Source organism: Musa acuminata, chromosome BXJ1-3, assembly GCF_036884655.1.
Source record: "Musa acuminata AAA Group cultivar baxijiao chromosome BXJ1-3, Cavendish_Baxijiao_AAA, whole genome shotgun sequence".
Classification (NCBI taxonomy): domain Eukaryota; kingdom Viridiplantae; phylum Streptophyta; class Magnoliopsida; order Zingiberales; family Musaceae; genus Musa; species Musa acuminata.
Genome location: NC_088329.1, coordinates 39785073 through 39802018, shown reverse-complemented (window position 1 = coordinate 39802018; position 16946 = coordinate 39785073). Strand labels below are relative to the sequence as shown.

Here is a 16946-nt window from a genome sequence, read left to right as displayed (position 1 = left end):
TTTGCGTTGGACAAAGAAAGCAGGTGCCCTCTGTATATACACCAATGTGATTCCTGGCAAAGATGAGAGGAGAACAAAGAGAAAGGAAAAGAAAGCATCTTCCTGTAAAGAATACAAAGGCTTTGGAAGAACACAAGGCAGTCATCTGCATCTCTCTGTCTCGTGAAACATATGAGAGCCCACCTTTTTCCATTAAGGCAAAAGGTGCGGAACTCATTGAGGTTGGTGATGGACGGACCTTCCGAAACTTCATTGTCATGGAAGGAGGAACTTGCCATGACTGGCTATATTCTCCATGGAATAAAGGAGAGAGAAAGACTCCATTCTTTACAGATTGATGCTGGTGCCGTGGTGTCATCTCATTGAAAGTGATCATGGTGGATCTTAATCGGGAAAAGGAAGAGGGTGGCAGTTTCCATTTATGGTTGTCGATGTTGAACGTTTGCACATATCTCCATGCGAGTTCTCCACCCAAATTCCAAACTGATGGATAGGGTTAATGGAGTTGCCACTTCGCATAATGTAATCTTAGTCAGAGGAATATATGAAGCAAATATGTATATATATATATACATACATACATACATATATACATATACATATATATATATATATATATAGATCATATCGGAGGTTTTTGCGAGAAAGTTGGTCTAAAGTGCACCCAAGAACAGGTTCACATTTATTTTTTAAGAATTATTTAAATCGATCGAAATTGAGATAAAGATACTAATTTATTGATGATTAATTTAATCAAATCCTAAAATTAAATTAAACTGGTCGATAATACTACGATCATGAAAATAATTCTAGTTCTTAACAATACAAGACTAATGTCTAACTCGTCTATGTCACAATGTTAATACGTGCATTAATGTTGGATGATCAGAGATGGTTGGCTAATTGCTACGTTAGGCCCATAACATCACGTGCGAGGCACACGTATTAACATTGTGAGCTTCCCTGTCTCGCTGCGCTGGGAGTTTCCCATGCTCGACACGTGTCTCGTACGTGTCGATGCTCCTCGCCTTTCATTTATGACGGACCGGCTTTTGTAGTTGACTGCCGTTCCCAGCGGGCCCCCCCGCGCTTCGCTTGCGCAGGGGATAACGGTGGCTCGTTGCGTGCTGGGTCGCGCGGGAGCCAGGCGAGCGCCGAAGTCTCGCGGGTGCCACCTGTAGCAGCGGCCGGTTCCTCCCGAGGAGGAGGTGTTAGTGGTGATCATGGCCAAGGTAATCTCGCCGGAACTCTCTTTGCCGAAGTCTTTCTCGCCTTGGAAAGAGGATATACTGCTGCTTCTTGTTTCCGATAGTGTTTTTTTGATGGAAAGAGGATATACTGTCTTTACGATGACGAATCCTCTCTCCCGCATTGAACGCTTTCACTGCTCTCTTCTTGTTCTGGGGTTCGCAGGATGGGTGGTGGAACCCAACTGGCGAAGAAGGCAGCTTTTGCTGCCTTGGTAGAAGTACCATATGTTTGTTTTGGGCCACGGATGGGCCCACATGGGCTCATGCTGCGCTCTCTCTGTAGTATATATCATTGTAGTTCTGAGATATCAATGTCGAGCGCGGCCGAGCCAGCCCGGAGTCGCGCCCGCCACTGTCGACCGACGGAAAGCCGCTCTTTTGCTTGCTTCGTGGCTCAGAAATACAAAGCGCTCAATATTCTCTGCCAAAATCGTCATTTTCCTCGTTTATTTTTACTCCACAGTGAAGCCGAAGCTCCAAGTTGCCGTTTTGCAACAGGGTGGAGCACGCGCGCCGACGTGGCGTCTCCATCGGAGAGCAGGAAGATGACGTCGGAGGACGCGGAGATGACGTCCGGGCATCGAGATCCGGACCGGGGCCATCGCCAGCTTATCCGGCCGGAAGAGAGGGATCAAACGGCTGACCCGGCAGACCGGGAGCTCGACCTCGGGTTCGCCTTGATGGCGCAGACCTCTATCTATTCCCTCACCTGCGACGAGATCCAGAACGCGGTGTGCGAGCCCCGCAAGACCTTCGGGTCCATGGATGGCTTCCTCACCAGCATCTGCAACGTCGAGGATATACAAGCTGCAGCGGCCAACGCCAACAACGACAGCAGCAACAGCCAAGCGCAGGCCAGCAACCTGGCCGACAGCACCGCAGGGGGTCAAGTAGTGGAGGCGGCGGCGGCGCTCCATCGGCAGGGGTCGCTCACTCTCCCGGCGCCGCTCTCCAGGAAGACGGTGGACGAGGTGTGGGCGGAGATCCACCGGAACGCGGCTCGCCGGTCCCACCGCGTAGAGCAGGTCCACCCGGACGGCGTCGGGAACGCCTGTCGTCAGCCGACCTTCGGGGAGATGACGCTCGAGGACTTCCTCGTAAAGGCCGGGGTGGTCCGGGAAGGACACGGCGGGCAAGGAGCGCCATCGCCCCACCCGCAGCCGATGGCGCCGCCCCCCTCCGCGGCGCAGCAGTATGAGATGACCGGTTTCGGCCACATGGTGGGCGTGGCAGGGTACGTCGACGAGCAAGTGTTGGGGGCGGCGGCGGCCGCGGTGGTAGGGTCACCTGCGAGCCCGTTGTCGTCGGATGGAATGGCGAGAGGACAGGTGGACAACTCGGTGTCAGGGTACGGAGCCGACCTGCCGAGAAGCGTAGGCGGCGTCGGAAGGAAGCGACCGGGGGACGGGGAAACGGTGGACAAGGTGGTGGAGCGGCGGCAGAGGAGGATGATCAAGAACAGGGAGTCCGCCGCCAGGTCTCGCGCCAGAAAGCAGGTACATTTCTTGAGCTCTACCGAGTTGCTCTCGCATCACGTCCGTCATAGCAACACTGCGAGTGCCGAGCCCGTAATCCTTACAAATGAGAAGCAATACGCACAGGCATACACAGTGGAGCTGGAGGCGGAGCTGAACGTGCTGAAAGAGGAGAATGCCCGGCTGAGAGAAGAGCAGGTGAATGATCAAGTTCGCATTGATAACATCTGCTACCATTGGGTGCTAATAACGAGTAACACTCTCTGCAGAGAACGGCAATGGCGTCAAGGACGCAACTGGTGAGCCGCTGGAACGCAGCTGTGCTCTCCATGCTTCCTACTAATTTGCTCTCCATTTGTCTGCAGCTGCTGGAGTCTATGACAGAGCAGTCGCGGATAAATGTGCAGAAGGCAGTGAGGAAGCTGCGTCCCTGCAACAGCTGCACATGGTGACGGCCTTCGAGCATACCTCCGACAGTTCTAATCTCCTGTCTTAGCTATATAGTGTGTGTATGCCATCTCGATCAAGCAATTTGCTGTTAGCATATGCTTCCCCTTGTTATTTGTACATATAATACATGCACACATTGTTCAATAGCCATGATCAGCAACAGTCTCTCTCTCTCTCTCTCTTTCTCATGAGAATGAGCTCAAAGAGGCAAATATGGAAAATGATTTTGCAGTGGTTGATGAACGATTTGCAGGTCTGTCGATGTAGAGACAACACCATCGTTTCTGATCAAGCTCCTGTGGAGAAGATAGAGTAAGCAATAAATGATTAGGTGTGCCATGGCTTTCCACCCGATGATAGAGAAGGCATGCATCAACAATCTATCAGTCAAAAAGAGAAGGCATGCATCTGTCATTCAAAAAGACAATGATGAAGTGATCATGATTTCATCGATGGTAGGCATCTGTCATACAAAGCAAAGCCATGGATCAAGTCTGGAAGAAGAGTATGAGCTTACTCTCGTGGCCGAGACGCCCATAGCGAGCTGAGAGCACGCAGGCGAGCGTAGTACTCTCCGATTGCTAGGAAACATTTGGCTGCTTGTATGGTGGTGAAGAGGCTGCGCAATTGGTGTAAGCTCTGTTGTCTCAACTTATCAGCCTGCACACAGTCATATAACTTTGGGGTCGTCTATCAACAAAATAAATATTGATAGAGGACTAAAAATAGCATTGAGAATTGTCAACTGATATATATGAGTTCCATACAAAAGCTTAACATTTTTGGATTGAATTTACGTTAAATTTGATATAAATGAATCTCGACCAATTTAACTCGGTCTCATTATTAATTTATAAATCATAATATGATGTGAGAGTTAAGATTTAGAAAAAAAAAGAATTACTGAAAAGAGAACCAACAATAATTTATAATATATTTATAATACTCTAAATTAGTCCTATAAGAAGTGAACAAGATTAAGATTGACTTATAAAAGTTTGATGAGTGTATTATTATCAACTTTAGCTTAAACATTTTGAGTAATACTCACCTTGTTGACATGATCAAATTAATATTAGAAAAAAAAAACATAAATATCCCTTACTTCTCTTTTAGGGTTTCTCTAATCCTATACACAGAATGTTATGATAGATCTATCAATCTATATTGGATAGGAAGATTAGGAGCTCAGTCCTTTTCTTACTACTGTTTTTGGACAGCAACTGTTCCTAACTTTAATGCACAAGGCAATGTATAATCCAAATAGCTTCTGTTAGGGTTTTCTTATGGAGCATTTTGGATCTGTTCTTTACCTAAAACCAAAAAAAGAAAGCCATTCCTTATGATTAGAAATCAAATGGCCTTCTTACTAATATACTTTTTCTATCTTATTCTATTCATGTATTATATTTAACATATATTAGATGTATCACATGCTGATCTGTTTGCTTTCAGTAACACCTAAGTAGACACAGTAAAAACCTGGCGGACTAGTCCTTCGAGGTTGTCGAGCTTCCCTAATGCGATCACCATATAGCTTCCATCGGCCACGCCATTGCTGAGGAAGCCACCGGCAATGGCGTCAGCCAATGAATGGTGGAGCTGCTCGAGGCCCTGCGAGAGCGCCTCCTCCGCCTGCTGTGACGATTGCTGGAGGTTGCAGATCCCCATGAACTGCTGCTCCGTCAGCGGATCCAGCTGAGCCACCACCATCTACTCCAGCTCATCAGCAAGGAAGCAGGAATCATGCTTCTGCAATGGAATCGCTGCATCGAGAAGGGATAGAGGAGGATCTTTTTTCACCTTGAGAAGCTCGGAGGGCCTGAATCCGCCCATCCACAGGAAGCAGCGCTCTGCCGGAGTCCTCCATGCCCCGTTCAAGAGGTAGAGCACGTCGGACTTGACGACGATGGCTTTCAGCCGGAAGAGCTCGTCGTAGTGCGCGGCGCACTGGTCTACAATGACACCGAGGTCGCCATCAGGAAGGTGAGCTTGTATCGCACCTTGAAGCCCCGACATGTGTTTGCAGTTCTCATCCAACCATCGAGCATACTCCATGTCGAACATCGCAGCGCCTGCAGCACCGAAGCAAGAAGAAGAACGAGATCTACAGTAAACGCGTAGAAGCAAACCATGCTGAAATCAATGAGGAAGCAGCTTCTTACTGGAACTCGTAGATCCATTTGCACAGCCTGCGACTCCTAAGAACACACCCTAACAACAAACGAGCATAGAAGAACCACTGTAAGAGATGGGATGATGATCCAAAAGAAGACTGAGCTAAGAGTTCCACCACCAAAGGATAAATTCCCGACCTGTAATCTTGCACTATGTAGATCTTGCTCGAGCTGCTGCAGCCTAATTCTGCTGGTCTCTAATTGTTGCACGTAAGCCTGTTTATTTCGGATAACTCGATGCATAATAATAATAATAATATATTAAACCAAGATAATGATGTTGTTTCTTATGGGAGATTGATTTGAGGAGTGCACCTTTTTCCTCAGGCGGCTCTTCCTTGCTGCCTCACGATTCTGAGCTAATCGCCTTAATCTCTGATAAGAAGATCTAAAGAAGTGAGTCCGTTTACATCAAAGAAAACCATTTATTCCATAAAAACGAAGAAATTTATAGTTTATGATCAATAATGAGAGGATGAATATATACATATTACACTGTCACTGTGCAGAAGGAACTTTTTCTTCACTTTTTCTTGGAGAGAGAGAGAGAGAGAGAGAGAGAGAGTACCTTAGGATCAAGTACCTTTCCATCTTTCCTTGCAGTTGAACCAGTCATCTTTCTCTGAAACATGCAACACAAACTATGTTGTTTTGCCCGAAGTCAAAGAGCATATTTTTGCGTGTTGGCAGAATGTAGTAGTGAAGGTCGGATAATGACAGGTATCAGCATATTTACCCTTAAGCAAACTCAAAAGCTGAGGAGAGAACAAAGATAAATGTGATTTTTCAACTGGATGGATGTGAATGGTAGATGCCAAACTTTTCCTTACTAATTTAAATATCATTACCCAGAAAAATGAAACCCTACAGTTGACACTGTTGAAGATGCAAAATTGCTACAGTAGAAACAATGAACTTGGTCATGTCAGAACTCATCTGCATCAAGAAACAGAAGCAAACTTGGGAAAGAGAGCAAGAACTGAGGCCAAGAGAGTCAGGAGCTATTGAGGTGAGTATGGTCTTGTTGAGGAGGTAAATGCATGGCTCAGGTTTGAACTTTGTTATCTAGGGAATTGAGCTACTGATGAACAAAGCAATCGAACAGTTGTTACTCCGGAAGCACCACTCACCATCATCACCTCTTGTTGCTGCTTGTGGTCAGCACACAGGTCTGAAGAGGCCATTCTGCTTGCTGGATTGTCTGATTCTGGATGAGATGCAGTGTTTTGAGCTGAGCTTGAAGCACTGCTCCTTGCTGACCACAAACTCCCCTGCTGGAATCAAAGCATGCACCATAAAGACTAAATGAAACAGCAATCCCATCTCATTTTGGATGATGCCATACCTACTTCCACACCAGAAACCCAAGTCAAAAGAGGCAAGACCTTACTCTGGGAGATTGCTGGAATCTCATTGGCCATGATGGGAAGATCTGAAGTGTTGGGGGTCTGGCTGTGAGAAAAGCTGCAAGAGCATGAGATGCACAAGATGAAGAAGATATCTCAAAGTGAGAAAGAAATGAAGAAGCAGGTGACAGTACTTGAAAAGGAACTTATTCCTTCCTTTTGTAGGTGTTGCAAAGAGTTAGTAGAATACTTCAATAAGCTTGAGATGGGAGAGGATTCTATCTATGGGGAGTCATAGCATTTAATTTTCCTGGATTCACATGATCATTGTGGTCTAAGAGGCAAAACCTCTTATCGTAGTGGGGCTCAAATAAATCTACTGGTGATGTGGTTAAAGTTATGGAGAGAGAGAGAGAGAGAGAGAAAGCTACACTTACTGTCTTCAGTTTCTCTTATGCCATCTACTCCATCCATAAGAGCCTCCTCCAGACCCCCAAAATAAGAAGCTTCTTCCTGATCACTGAATGGACAAACCATCTTACACATCAAATACTATTTACAATAGAAACAAAGCAAAAGGAAGTTGTTTTTACCCCTTGTTTATACAATAGTTGCTACTCAATGACTCAAAGGTGTAGTAGGATGGATCTCCTCTCCTTTATGACATTAGAGAAAGGTAATCGACAAGGAAAGTGGAAGAAAGAAGGGGATGGACAAATGAAATCAGAGAAGAGCACATAAATGGAATTGGCCAAAGCTTTATGAAATAGTTGAGCAGAGGTCTAATGCAATAAAGAGTGGAACAAAACAAATAGATTGTTATGAAGTTAAAAAAGGAAAGCAGCAGAAATTGGCATTGCCATTTAGAAATTGGTATTTCCATGGTGCTTGCCCATTTAAAGGCAGTTGTTTTGTGAATAAAATCAAACATCTGCAGTGATATGTAAAACTTACATTGTATTGGAAGGAATGAATGAGATCTGGCCAAGATCTACTATAAATCTCAAAGATTATAAGTTTGAAAGAAGATGATGAACATGGACTAAAAGAAAAAGAATTTAGGAACAGTACAAGAACTTAGTTGCAGCTGGAGTGGTGCCATGAATTCCATGAGTTGAAAGTCGAGGATCAGAAAGGCCAGTTTCTCCAACTCTGTGATCTGCAATCCAAGTTTCTTCTCCCTCTTGCACCATCCTGAAACTTTGATGATCCTTCGTATACTGATCTCTCAAACTTGTTTGGTGCTTCGACAAGCACACTTTACTTTCTGTAGTGATCAACAAGAAGAAAGGTTAGAACAGCTTAAGAAAAAGAACTTTTAGCATGAATTGAGAGAAGCTTCAGTGTGGAGTCAAAGATACCAGGAAGCACAAGTTGGTCGAAATTAATAGGAACTCTTCCAGGCACAGAGACAGAGAAGCAGAAAATTGTATGGAAGTATCCTTCCAAAATGACCTTAGGATATTAGTACTTTTTGTATAGCTGAATCATCTGATAGACCCTGTCCATTATGATTCTCATCTTTCCTCCTGTGAATAGTAATCATATCAAGCCTTGTGTTCATCCATAGTACTATATTGAAGATCTTGTCCTTGTGAGATTGTCTGCAAACTTTATGGGGACACAGATGAGAGAGAGAGACAGAGAGGAAAAATAATGGAAAGTTTTTGACAGGAAGCCCCTAGAAGTACTGTCTCCAACTCCAGTCCTTGTAACCAACTGTGCTATCTCATTGGCTCTTCAGAAATATGAAGTGCTCAACCAACCTTCATTGATTAGGAAACAGACAAGGCTCAGTACAATAAAAAAATATTCATGAAAGTTTTATCCCATTCTCTGTTATATACTTTAAAGAGGTGAGTTTACTTTGACAAAAAAATGCCTCTTCATAAGCACACATTGAACATGTATCCATGGCAACCCAAACCATACCAAACACTAACATAATCAGCCATAAGAAAACCAGCTTCTCTCAATAATCCTGCCACTGTAATGGAATTGCTTGAGATGGTCCCTTCATCATGAAAACAAGGTTGTTTACTGATGGGCACATTTGGAAGGGTTACAGTGAAGTTCTGCATTGTTCTGCTGCTACATGGGGCTCTTTTCTACACCAAGTATGGGATGTGGATCTGATATATCTTCCACATGGACAATCATTAGCCTGTATGGAATAGTGACCAACCCTTCTGCTTAAAAAGAGACTAGCCATTTTCATTCAAGGTGGAAGTCAACTATCAATGTTGGTTGCATTTCCCAGTCATTTGATATACCATTACATTAGGAGCAGTTATTCCTTGCTTTCTGAAAGAAAGTTGTCATGGGCATCAGCAGGAAAGCAATGGATTAAGTAATCCATCAGACGAGAATTTTTAAGCACCAACGTTAGAATAACATTCTTGTTCCCATAGAAAATGCAGTAGAATGTCAACCTTCATTAGATTCTGAACCAATATAATCTGATTATTTCCCAGAAATCGCAATCGGTGATTCCTTCCAGACATTAGAAATGAAAGCAATAATTGACTTTTAAATATAAAATAATCGCATCCATTTGAAAGGGCTGATGGCACTTAAGGACTTGTTGGGTTTCTCTTCTTTCTTATCAAACTGGAAGGTTACAAAATGGAGCCATACCACACTTTCTGCACCTCACGTTGCAGAATCAACATGACTTGTTAACCAAATAGCCATGAACCATGCAACCTCTTGATCAGAGAAGAACACTAATTCAGTGCTGTTTCTTCTTTCCTTTCTCAATTTGCTTGTTATGGATTGAGGACTAGTGCATTCCTGTCAGTACAAACACCAGCAGATAGCCAAAAAGATAATGTCTCTTCATCTTTTGCATTGTCATTGAGTCCATAGCCATGTACTGGAAGGAACAGAAGAAGTCACCACCAAAATTGGTGAAAATTTTCAACAACCTGAGGAGCATGACATTTCTCCATCTTAATCAGAAATAGTGAAACAACTATACTTCCAAGACTGGGAGATGATAGCAGATTCTTCAGCTATCATTATGCTCAACAGTGCTTGTGACGTCTGAGTTGAATTTGGCATGGATGTAGGGAATTTAAGTACTCCATTAATTTTCAAGCATCCCATGGGAGAGGATAATTTGGTTGGTGTCCTTTTCCTAATTGTCTTAGAAAATTCATGCAGTGCTGTGTGCAACAAGTTTGCCCCAGTTTTCATCTGTTGCTTGGAAAAGAAAGAATGCCTGCACAGACATCTGTAGCATGTCTCCAACTAAATGAAAGCATACAAAAGTCTGAAAGCATTAAACAAATTGTCCATCCAAGCATAAAAATATATTCAACAAGTAAACAACAAAGTGGAAGAAGGACAATTTCATGCATACAATTAAAAATATACAATATTTTATGCCCCTCAAAATTGAAAATATCATGACAGATTTTTAAATCTATCATGATAGATTTTTAAATACTATCAAACATATATACACACATGCAACTTTTGACATATATCCTCATAGATTTTTAAATCGGAAGAACATTCATTATTATTTTTTATATCTTTAGGAGAGTGTCTATGACATATCAAAGGGTGGAAGGGGGTCCATAAATGTTTGTCAATGATAGAAATATCTATAATATTTGCAACTTCAAAAAGTATCCATATTAACCATAAATGTGCTGAAGGATGCCACTGGAATTGCTCATGGAGAACCATTTAAGAACACAATGTAGGACAAACCAGAATCTACAATGATACCTCTCCAGTAATTGCAGGCATGATCTTAGCTCCAACCACCAACCTCGAAACATACGTAATTGAATTGATCAATCTCTTAAGTAAAAAAAAGACCAGCTATTGTTGAGATGCTATATTATGAACTCAATCCAGTTCTGCTACTTATATAATTTGTTTCTATTATTTTAAAGTTAAGGACTAAGTTTTCCAGTTCCAGACTAAGAATCAAGCTTTTAGGTCAACCAGGAGAAACCTATTATAATCTTCAGGTAGTTGTCAGGGTGTCTTGCATTGTTCAGCCATGCCATGCCATACTAAAGAAAAGGTACAGAAGCAAGGTGTTTGTAAGCATTTGTCTACGAGAAGATCACAAACTACTTGTACGCGGATGGAGATTGGATATAGCACCAACCAAACCTTGCTCATGCCAAAATTTCTATGAGCTAAAACCCCAGTTAAGAATAACTACAGCAGAAACTAACAGAGAATAAACGCAGAGTGCATAGAAGAAGAAAAGATTCCCTCTTAGGCAATTTCACATATACCTTCCGTTGCTTCAAAAGAGTAATCAGGAAACAGCTATTGCCATGTTCTAAAGAAGCTAAAATTTTATGGCACAACGGAGTTCAATTACAAAGCTATTAGCTTCATGGCCTTGGAATCAAAACTATATATGAGACATAAATCTCCAGTTTAGTATTCCGGAAACAATTGGTTCGGAAATTGGTCTACCGAAGCGGTTCTGTGAGAAACTTGGGTTGCAGTAGATATCAGTCGGAAGCGGACCAGACCGGATCGGTTCAATCCAACCAATGTTGTAGCCCAACTAATGCAAACGGGCCAAACCCAAAAGACTTCCAATTCATGGAAGATGAATAAAAGCCGTAGGATTCGAATCCAACGATAAAACGTGGAACGTTGGTCATTCTAGGGTTCAAGAAGCAAGACTGATTCCTATAACTCGAAGCAGTAGTGCTTTGGCTCACCCGTCCTCTTGCTGCTGCCGCCGCCGCCGTCGCCGCCTCGCGGAGTTCTCGGTGAGCTCACTCCTCCAAATCCCTAAGTCAGCCCTCTTCGGGGGATTGCTGTTCTCTCTAACTCAGTCTCGGACTTTGATGAACATGCAGTATAATCTTCGCTCCAAATCCCTACGCTCATAACATTCTTGTTTTGTTCTTTAAGGTTTGAAGGAGGGACGAGATACTTATCTGAACAATGAGGTATTACAAGTGACCATTATGCTTTCTTCCTGGATGTCGTTGTTGAGTTCGTGCTCGACCTGCCTATATCAATTTTCTTTTGTTTTGGTTACTTTTCCTTTTATTTTGGATCGATATCGTATTGCTTGATGCGGTAGGTAATCTTGCCAGTTATATAAATTATCTAATTTATTTTGTTATGTTTTGTATCGTTTTGTAATCAATCATCTGCATGTCAATTTTATGTTGCGCTCATCAAGATGTGTAAACAATTAAAATATTTGTTCTTTTTGGGTGTAGTTTATTGCTTGCACCATCTTTTTATTGCCAAAAGTAAAATTACATTAACAAAAACTAAGATCAAACCAATCTAAGAAACAACCCATTGAGGTCATTATTCACAAACTTGAGAAGCTCTTGTGGGAAATTCTCGCACCACAAAAAAAATGGAGTTCAGTAATCCTCGCCTTGGGTAGCAACCCAATTTGCTACCTGGTTATACTCCCTATAACAGTGATTACCAATAAACACTTCAAAATTTTTGGCAATGTGTGAGATGTCAGACACGGCATTCATGTCTTCCAAAGAGGTGCCTTTCTATCCGTGAAGATCACGCAAGTAGTGCCGGAATCAGTTTCCAGTTGAACTTACCTAAAGGCCCTTCTCCGCACTTGAAGCAAACTATCCTTAATTGTCGGAGTGTTAAACTGTATTGCAGACTGTATCTGTACAATCTTTTGCCCTGTCATCACACACTTCCCATCAGGATCCCTAATGAGAAAGCCTAGATTCCCATATTGGACAAAAAAGACCCATCAGTATTGACTTTACACCACTTCCGTGGTGGTTTTGCGACTGAATCTAATGACATTGCATAAATTTCTTCATTCAACATTGGTTACACTAGCATAAAAACTAGTGACAGCAAGAATTTGTGCCAGAACCGCTTAACATATGGATTTTTATCTCTGAAAACCTTCTTGTTTCGAGTTTTACTTATCATCCACAACTGATTTGTTGTGGCTGCTCTCAAGATCATACCTTGTGTAATGTCATTTCCCTCCTTGAGCCAATCCCCATATGCCTCCTTGTGTAGTGTCCTTATATTGGAAGCTCCAATTTAAACTAGTTGCTAACATATGGCAAGGTTTTTTGAGCAAAGGTCAACCGACTCCATATTTGGGTTACATAAGGGGCAATCTATTCCAATAGTGATGTCTATCCTGTTCAACCTATCAGCAGTATGTAATTTTTTTAATGCACACCTAAAGTTTTGTACTCTTGGCCCAACAGGGATCTGCTACATAGCCTTCTAGTCTTTCCTATTAGAAACTTCTTGCTGGGTCTGCATTCTAAAATATTTATAGGCAGCCTTAGCTGTAGCTTTGCCCACAATATTATCTTTCCAAAGCCACTGGTCATCACAAGGGAATTTGTGCAACCTCAGTAACGTTAATAATTTGAACTGTCTCAAACTATACATTTTCCAATAGCAACCAAGAAACTCAACTATCATCTTTGAAAAGAGAGTTAACCTTGAGATGAAAAGTATCAAAATTATCGATTGAAAAAGTCGGTTGCTTGACAAGAGGTGTGTTGAATATTCAACTGTCAGAAATAATATTAGTTTCGTTGTCATTACCAATATTCCTAACAAATAGATGCAAACTCCAGCTACAATTCCAAGATTTAGGTATAAGCCAAGGATACAACAATTGTTTCATAAGTTGTTATACTGATTAAGATATTTCATGTTTACTCTCTTGCACACTATATCTAAACATTTTGAGATGCACCATGCCTAAACTAGCATTATCATTGAACTTGATCTCTTTTGTCCCCTAAGCAATCAAATGAAGGTCTTAGAGTGTTGGCATTCTCTGCCAACAAAAGAAGTGTTCATAATTTGTTCAATCTTTAGACATTATACCTTCAGACATCCAAGTAACACTAAGGTTATGCAAAGTATGGAGCTTAGAACAGGCTTAATCAAGACTTTCTTATTTTTTATATTTGTGGTATATGTATATAAACCACATGAGTATGTTATAGACCATATCAAAAAGATTCCTGCATGATTGTGCCTTTTTCTAGACATTGGACAATTCTTCAGATGTGTTTATAAATCGAGCATTATGCAAGCTAATAATGATAAAAGTGAATGTGTTATTAACACTTTATATTTAATATTTTATGTTCATATTAATCAATCGATCGGTAATTCTGATTGGAGGAGAAGACTTTTGTGTTGGAATTTTATTTGTCCTTGATTAGAGGTTTTGCTATTTAGTCATTTTAGATTCTGTTTCCTTTATATTTAATTTAGTATTTCAGTTTTAGCTTACGACCCTTGTAGTTTGATGCTGCAATTGTTTCTTCAGGATTCAGATTTATGTAAGATTGCCATGTGGCATGCAATTCTATATTAGTTCGCTTTCACCTGATATTTCAGGTTCATAAAATATGCAATTTGTTCGTTACATTTAGGTTTTTGGAATTCTATCCTCAATTTGCAGATATGTTTTTGAATCACCATTTTTTGTTTATGTACTTATTAACTTACAGTAAAACAATTTTGTATCTTTGTTTCATGTGGTTATCATGTTGAACACATTTTTATTACCATCACAGCAAGCTACAGAGTGATGTCTTGAGGGAAGCTATTTCCCAGGTTGTTGGCGATTCTCGGGAGAAGAAGCGCAAATTTACAGAAACTGTTGAGTTACAAATTGGGCTGAAAAATTATGATCCTCAAAAGGACAAACGATTCAGCGGATCTGTGAAGCTACCTCATATTCCTCGCCCAAAAATGAAAGTGTGCATGCTTGGTGATGCTCAACATGTTGAGGAGGTAAAGCATATCAAAATTTAATGTTATGCTTTTAGATCTATTTGTCATAGGAATTATTTAGAGGGCTTTTTTGTCGATTGCATGATCCATGAGAGTTTTGGTGTTTAAATTAATTGTCAATTGACTGATTTGCATCATATCATGTTATTTCTGCTCTTATGTGCAGACTATTTAAGTAATTCTCAGTTCATCATAAATTTAATCACCTGAAGACCATGTTCCACTATCTATGTGGTCAACCATGTATTTCTTAATGTTGGTCTTCTAGGTGGCAGCTAGCGTTACCTGGATTATCAGATCTACGAGTGTCATATTGAATGTATATGTGCTGTGCATTCATGTGAGTTGAATATTTATCTACTATTTAATTGTGGCTTTGTGAGTTCCTCCAACTAATCAGTACAAACTACATGATGATAGTATCAGAGGATCATATTATAAATTATCTATGGTTTCTCAGCAATTAAAGAAATACCACTTATGCATGAAATAAACGAGTTCCCTTGTGAATTTTTATTACTTGATTATGTTCACTTTATGATAGCAGTTATGATGTTTGTCTGGTTCTGATTCATGCGCATCTGATTGCATAATATTGTACTAATGCTTGCTGTTGTCACTTCAGGCAGAGAAGATAGGATTGGATTATATGGACGTTGAGAGTTTGAAAAAGATGAACAAAAATAAGAAGTTGGTAAAAAAACTTGCTAAGAAATATCATGCTTTCCTGGCATCAGAAGCTATTATCAAGCAGATTCCTCGTCTCCTTGGCCCTGGTCTTAACAAGGCAGGCAAGCACTATTTCTTTTAACTCATATTGCATATACAATGACCGTGAGAGTGCAGCTATTTTTGTATGGCATTATGAAAAATCTTACCAAAGTTTTAGTTATTATATTTTCTGTGTTTTTCATTGTATTCTTGTTTGAGGAAATGAATTTTAGCCTCACATTTAACATTAGTCATATAATGGTAATCTGTTAGTGGCCAATTTCATGAGTTAACTAGCAACTTCTTACTGCCATATAAAACTAAGATAAAAAAATGTTGTGAGAGAAATCAATTACTGGATTATTATAATCATATAAATGCTGTGTTATATTGTTTTGTTTGGTATTTTGTTCGAGCTGATCGCAAGGTATGATCTATGCAGCCTCACCAAGGAGAGCTAAAACTAAACTAACACGATGATAATCATCGGTAGGAGGTTCATGAAAATTGACAGATTGTTTTATTGTGACACACTGATTAATGAAACACCCTAACTGCTAAGGTGGAGTTCAGTTCCTATCATGTTGAACTTGAAATCTTGCAGTTCATTTTTTATAGTCTGTGCATGTGTATTTGTTTGCTTGTCTGTAAATTTTGTTGTGTTCAGTGCTTACCCTTTAGATCAATCAAGTTGCATGTAGATCTTGTACGAGGTCTTTCTTTTCTGATATTTTTATACTTTAGCAATGCCTTTGAATTGTAATTTTCACATGCAGGGAAATTTCCCACATTGGTTACCCACCAAGAATCTTTGGAGGCAAAAGTTAACGAGACAAAGGCCATGGTGAAGTTTCAACTCAAAAAGGTTCTTTGCATGGGAGTAGCAGTGGGCAACTGTGCAATGGAGGAGAAGCAGATCTTTCAGAACGTGCAACTCAGTGTCAATTTCCTTGTGTCTTTGCTGAAGAAGAACTGGCAAAACGTGGGTTATTTGTCATCCTTGTTTTACTTAATTCATATTAGTCAATCATTTATGTTTCATATCTTTCATTTTTAAATTGCCTTAGAATTAATCAAGTCATATCATTGTCCATGCTGTGGTTAATGTCACCCCTGCATTCCATTTAAGTAAATAGATGTCTAGATTTCAGAGCATTGAAAGTGATATACCTTACTCATCACCGTCATGTTTCTTTTGTGGTCTTGCTAAATGACCAGCTTTGGTTTTTAGTTTGTGTTCCAACTCTTTTTTACTGTAAATTAAAACTCAAGAAATCCTTGTTTACTTGTGAAGGCATTGATACGTAGTCGATATCCGCAATGTTCAAGTATTGAGTCAATCTAGTTCATCATGTGTTTCAGTTCTAACTCTTAAAGATTTTTCTTGCAGGTGAGGTGCTTGTACCTGAAGAGCACAATGGGGAAGCCATACAGAGTATTCTAATTGCGCTAGAATTTTGTCTATGAAGCAAGTATGGAAAGATCTGAGGGTACCAAAGCCATTACAGAACTGTCTTCTATTGAGTCTCCAATCGAACTATTTGTTTATTAAGCAGTGTCTTCTACTGTGAGACATTCTTGTTTGACTTACAGTATCATGTTTTGACTTCAATTCCCTGTTTGATCACTTCATTTCGTTGATTTGCCATCGTAATCTGGGACGCAAGCAAAAGCCCTAAGATAACACGGCACTCTTGCCAGCGACTTACCGGAGCTAGGGAACGTCATTTCCTACATTGCGTGGGTGATGGGTCCCGCTCCTCCAGAGTA

The 16946-nt window shown here is 40.9% G+C and overlaps 3 protein-coding genes across 7 annotated transcripts; 2 read left to right on the top strand and 1 right to left on the bottom strand.

The window, feature by feature from the left end:
- Nucleotides 1-1470: 1470 nt before the first annotated feature.
- On the top strand, nt 1471-3319 carry LOC103979576 (bZIP transcription factor ABI5 homolog). 2 transcript variants are annotated; one of them, XM_009395750.3, is made up of 4 exons: nt 1473-2746; nt 2852-2923; nt 2995-3024; nt 3091-3319. In XM_009395750.3, the coding sequence occupies exons 1-4, from the start codon at nt 1496-1498 to the stop codon at nt 3175-3177; spliced, it is 1440 nt and encodes a 479-aa protein (XP_009394025.3). In that variant the 5' UTR covers nt 1473-1495; the 3' UTR covers nt 3178-3319. The 2 variants fall into 2 exon arrangements, with proteins under 2 accessions (XP_064993016.1, XP_009394025.3); XM_065136944.1 differs by having other exon boundaries at nt 1471-2746; nt 2995-3319.
- LOC103979577 (transcription factor TGAL5-like) lies at nt 3240-8195 on the bottom strand. Of its 3 annotated transcripts, none has more exons than XM_018823073.2 (13): nt 8060-8195; nt 7770-7965; nt 7136-7218; nt 6743-6816; nt 6483-6626; nt 5921-5974; nt 5668-5727; nt 5491-5568; nt 5341-5389; nt 4979-5250; nt 4658-4888; nt 3693-3835; nt 3240-3471 (listed from the first exon to the last, which is right to left on the bottom strand). In XM_018823073.2, exons 2-13 carry the CDS (start codon nt 7889-7891, stop codon nt 3375-3377), a joined length of 1407 nt encoding a protein of 468 aa, XP_018678618.2. In that variant the 5' UTR covers nt 7892-7965; nt 8060-8195; the 3' UTR covers nt 3240-3374. The 3 variants fall into 3 exon arrangements, with proteins under 3 accessions (XP_018678618.2, XP_009394026.2, XP_018678620.2); XM_009395751.3 differs by having other exon boundaries at nt 6483-6623; XM_018823075.2 differs by lacking the exons at nt 7770-7965; nt 8060-8195 and having other exon boundaries at nt 6483-6623; nt 6738-6816; nt 7136-7223.
- A 3130-nt stretch (nt 8196-11325) lies between these two features.
- Nucleotides 11326-16788, top strand: LOC135629488 (large ribosomal subunit protein uL1-like). Of its 2 annotated transcripts, none has more exons than XM_065136925.1 (6): nt 11326-11452; nt 11598-11635; nt 14246-14465; nt 15091-15256; nt 15953-16158; nt 16567-16788. In XM_065136925.1, the coding sequence occupies exons 2-6, from the start codon at nt 11631-11633 to the stop codon at nt 16618-16620; spliced, it is 651 nt and encodes a 216-aa protein (XP_064992997.1). In that variant the 5' UTR covers nt 11326-11452; nt 11598-11630; the 3' UTR covers nt 16621-16788. The 2 variants fall into 2 exon arrangements, with proteins under 2 accessions (XP_064992997.1, XP_064993004.1); XM_065136932.1 differs by having other exon boundaries at nt 11405-11452; nt 11543-11635.
- The last annotated feature ends 158 nt before the right edge of the window (nt 16789-16946 follow it).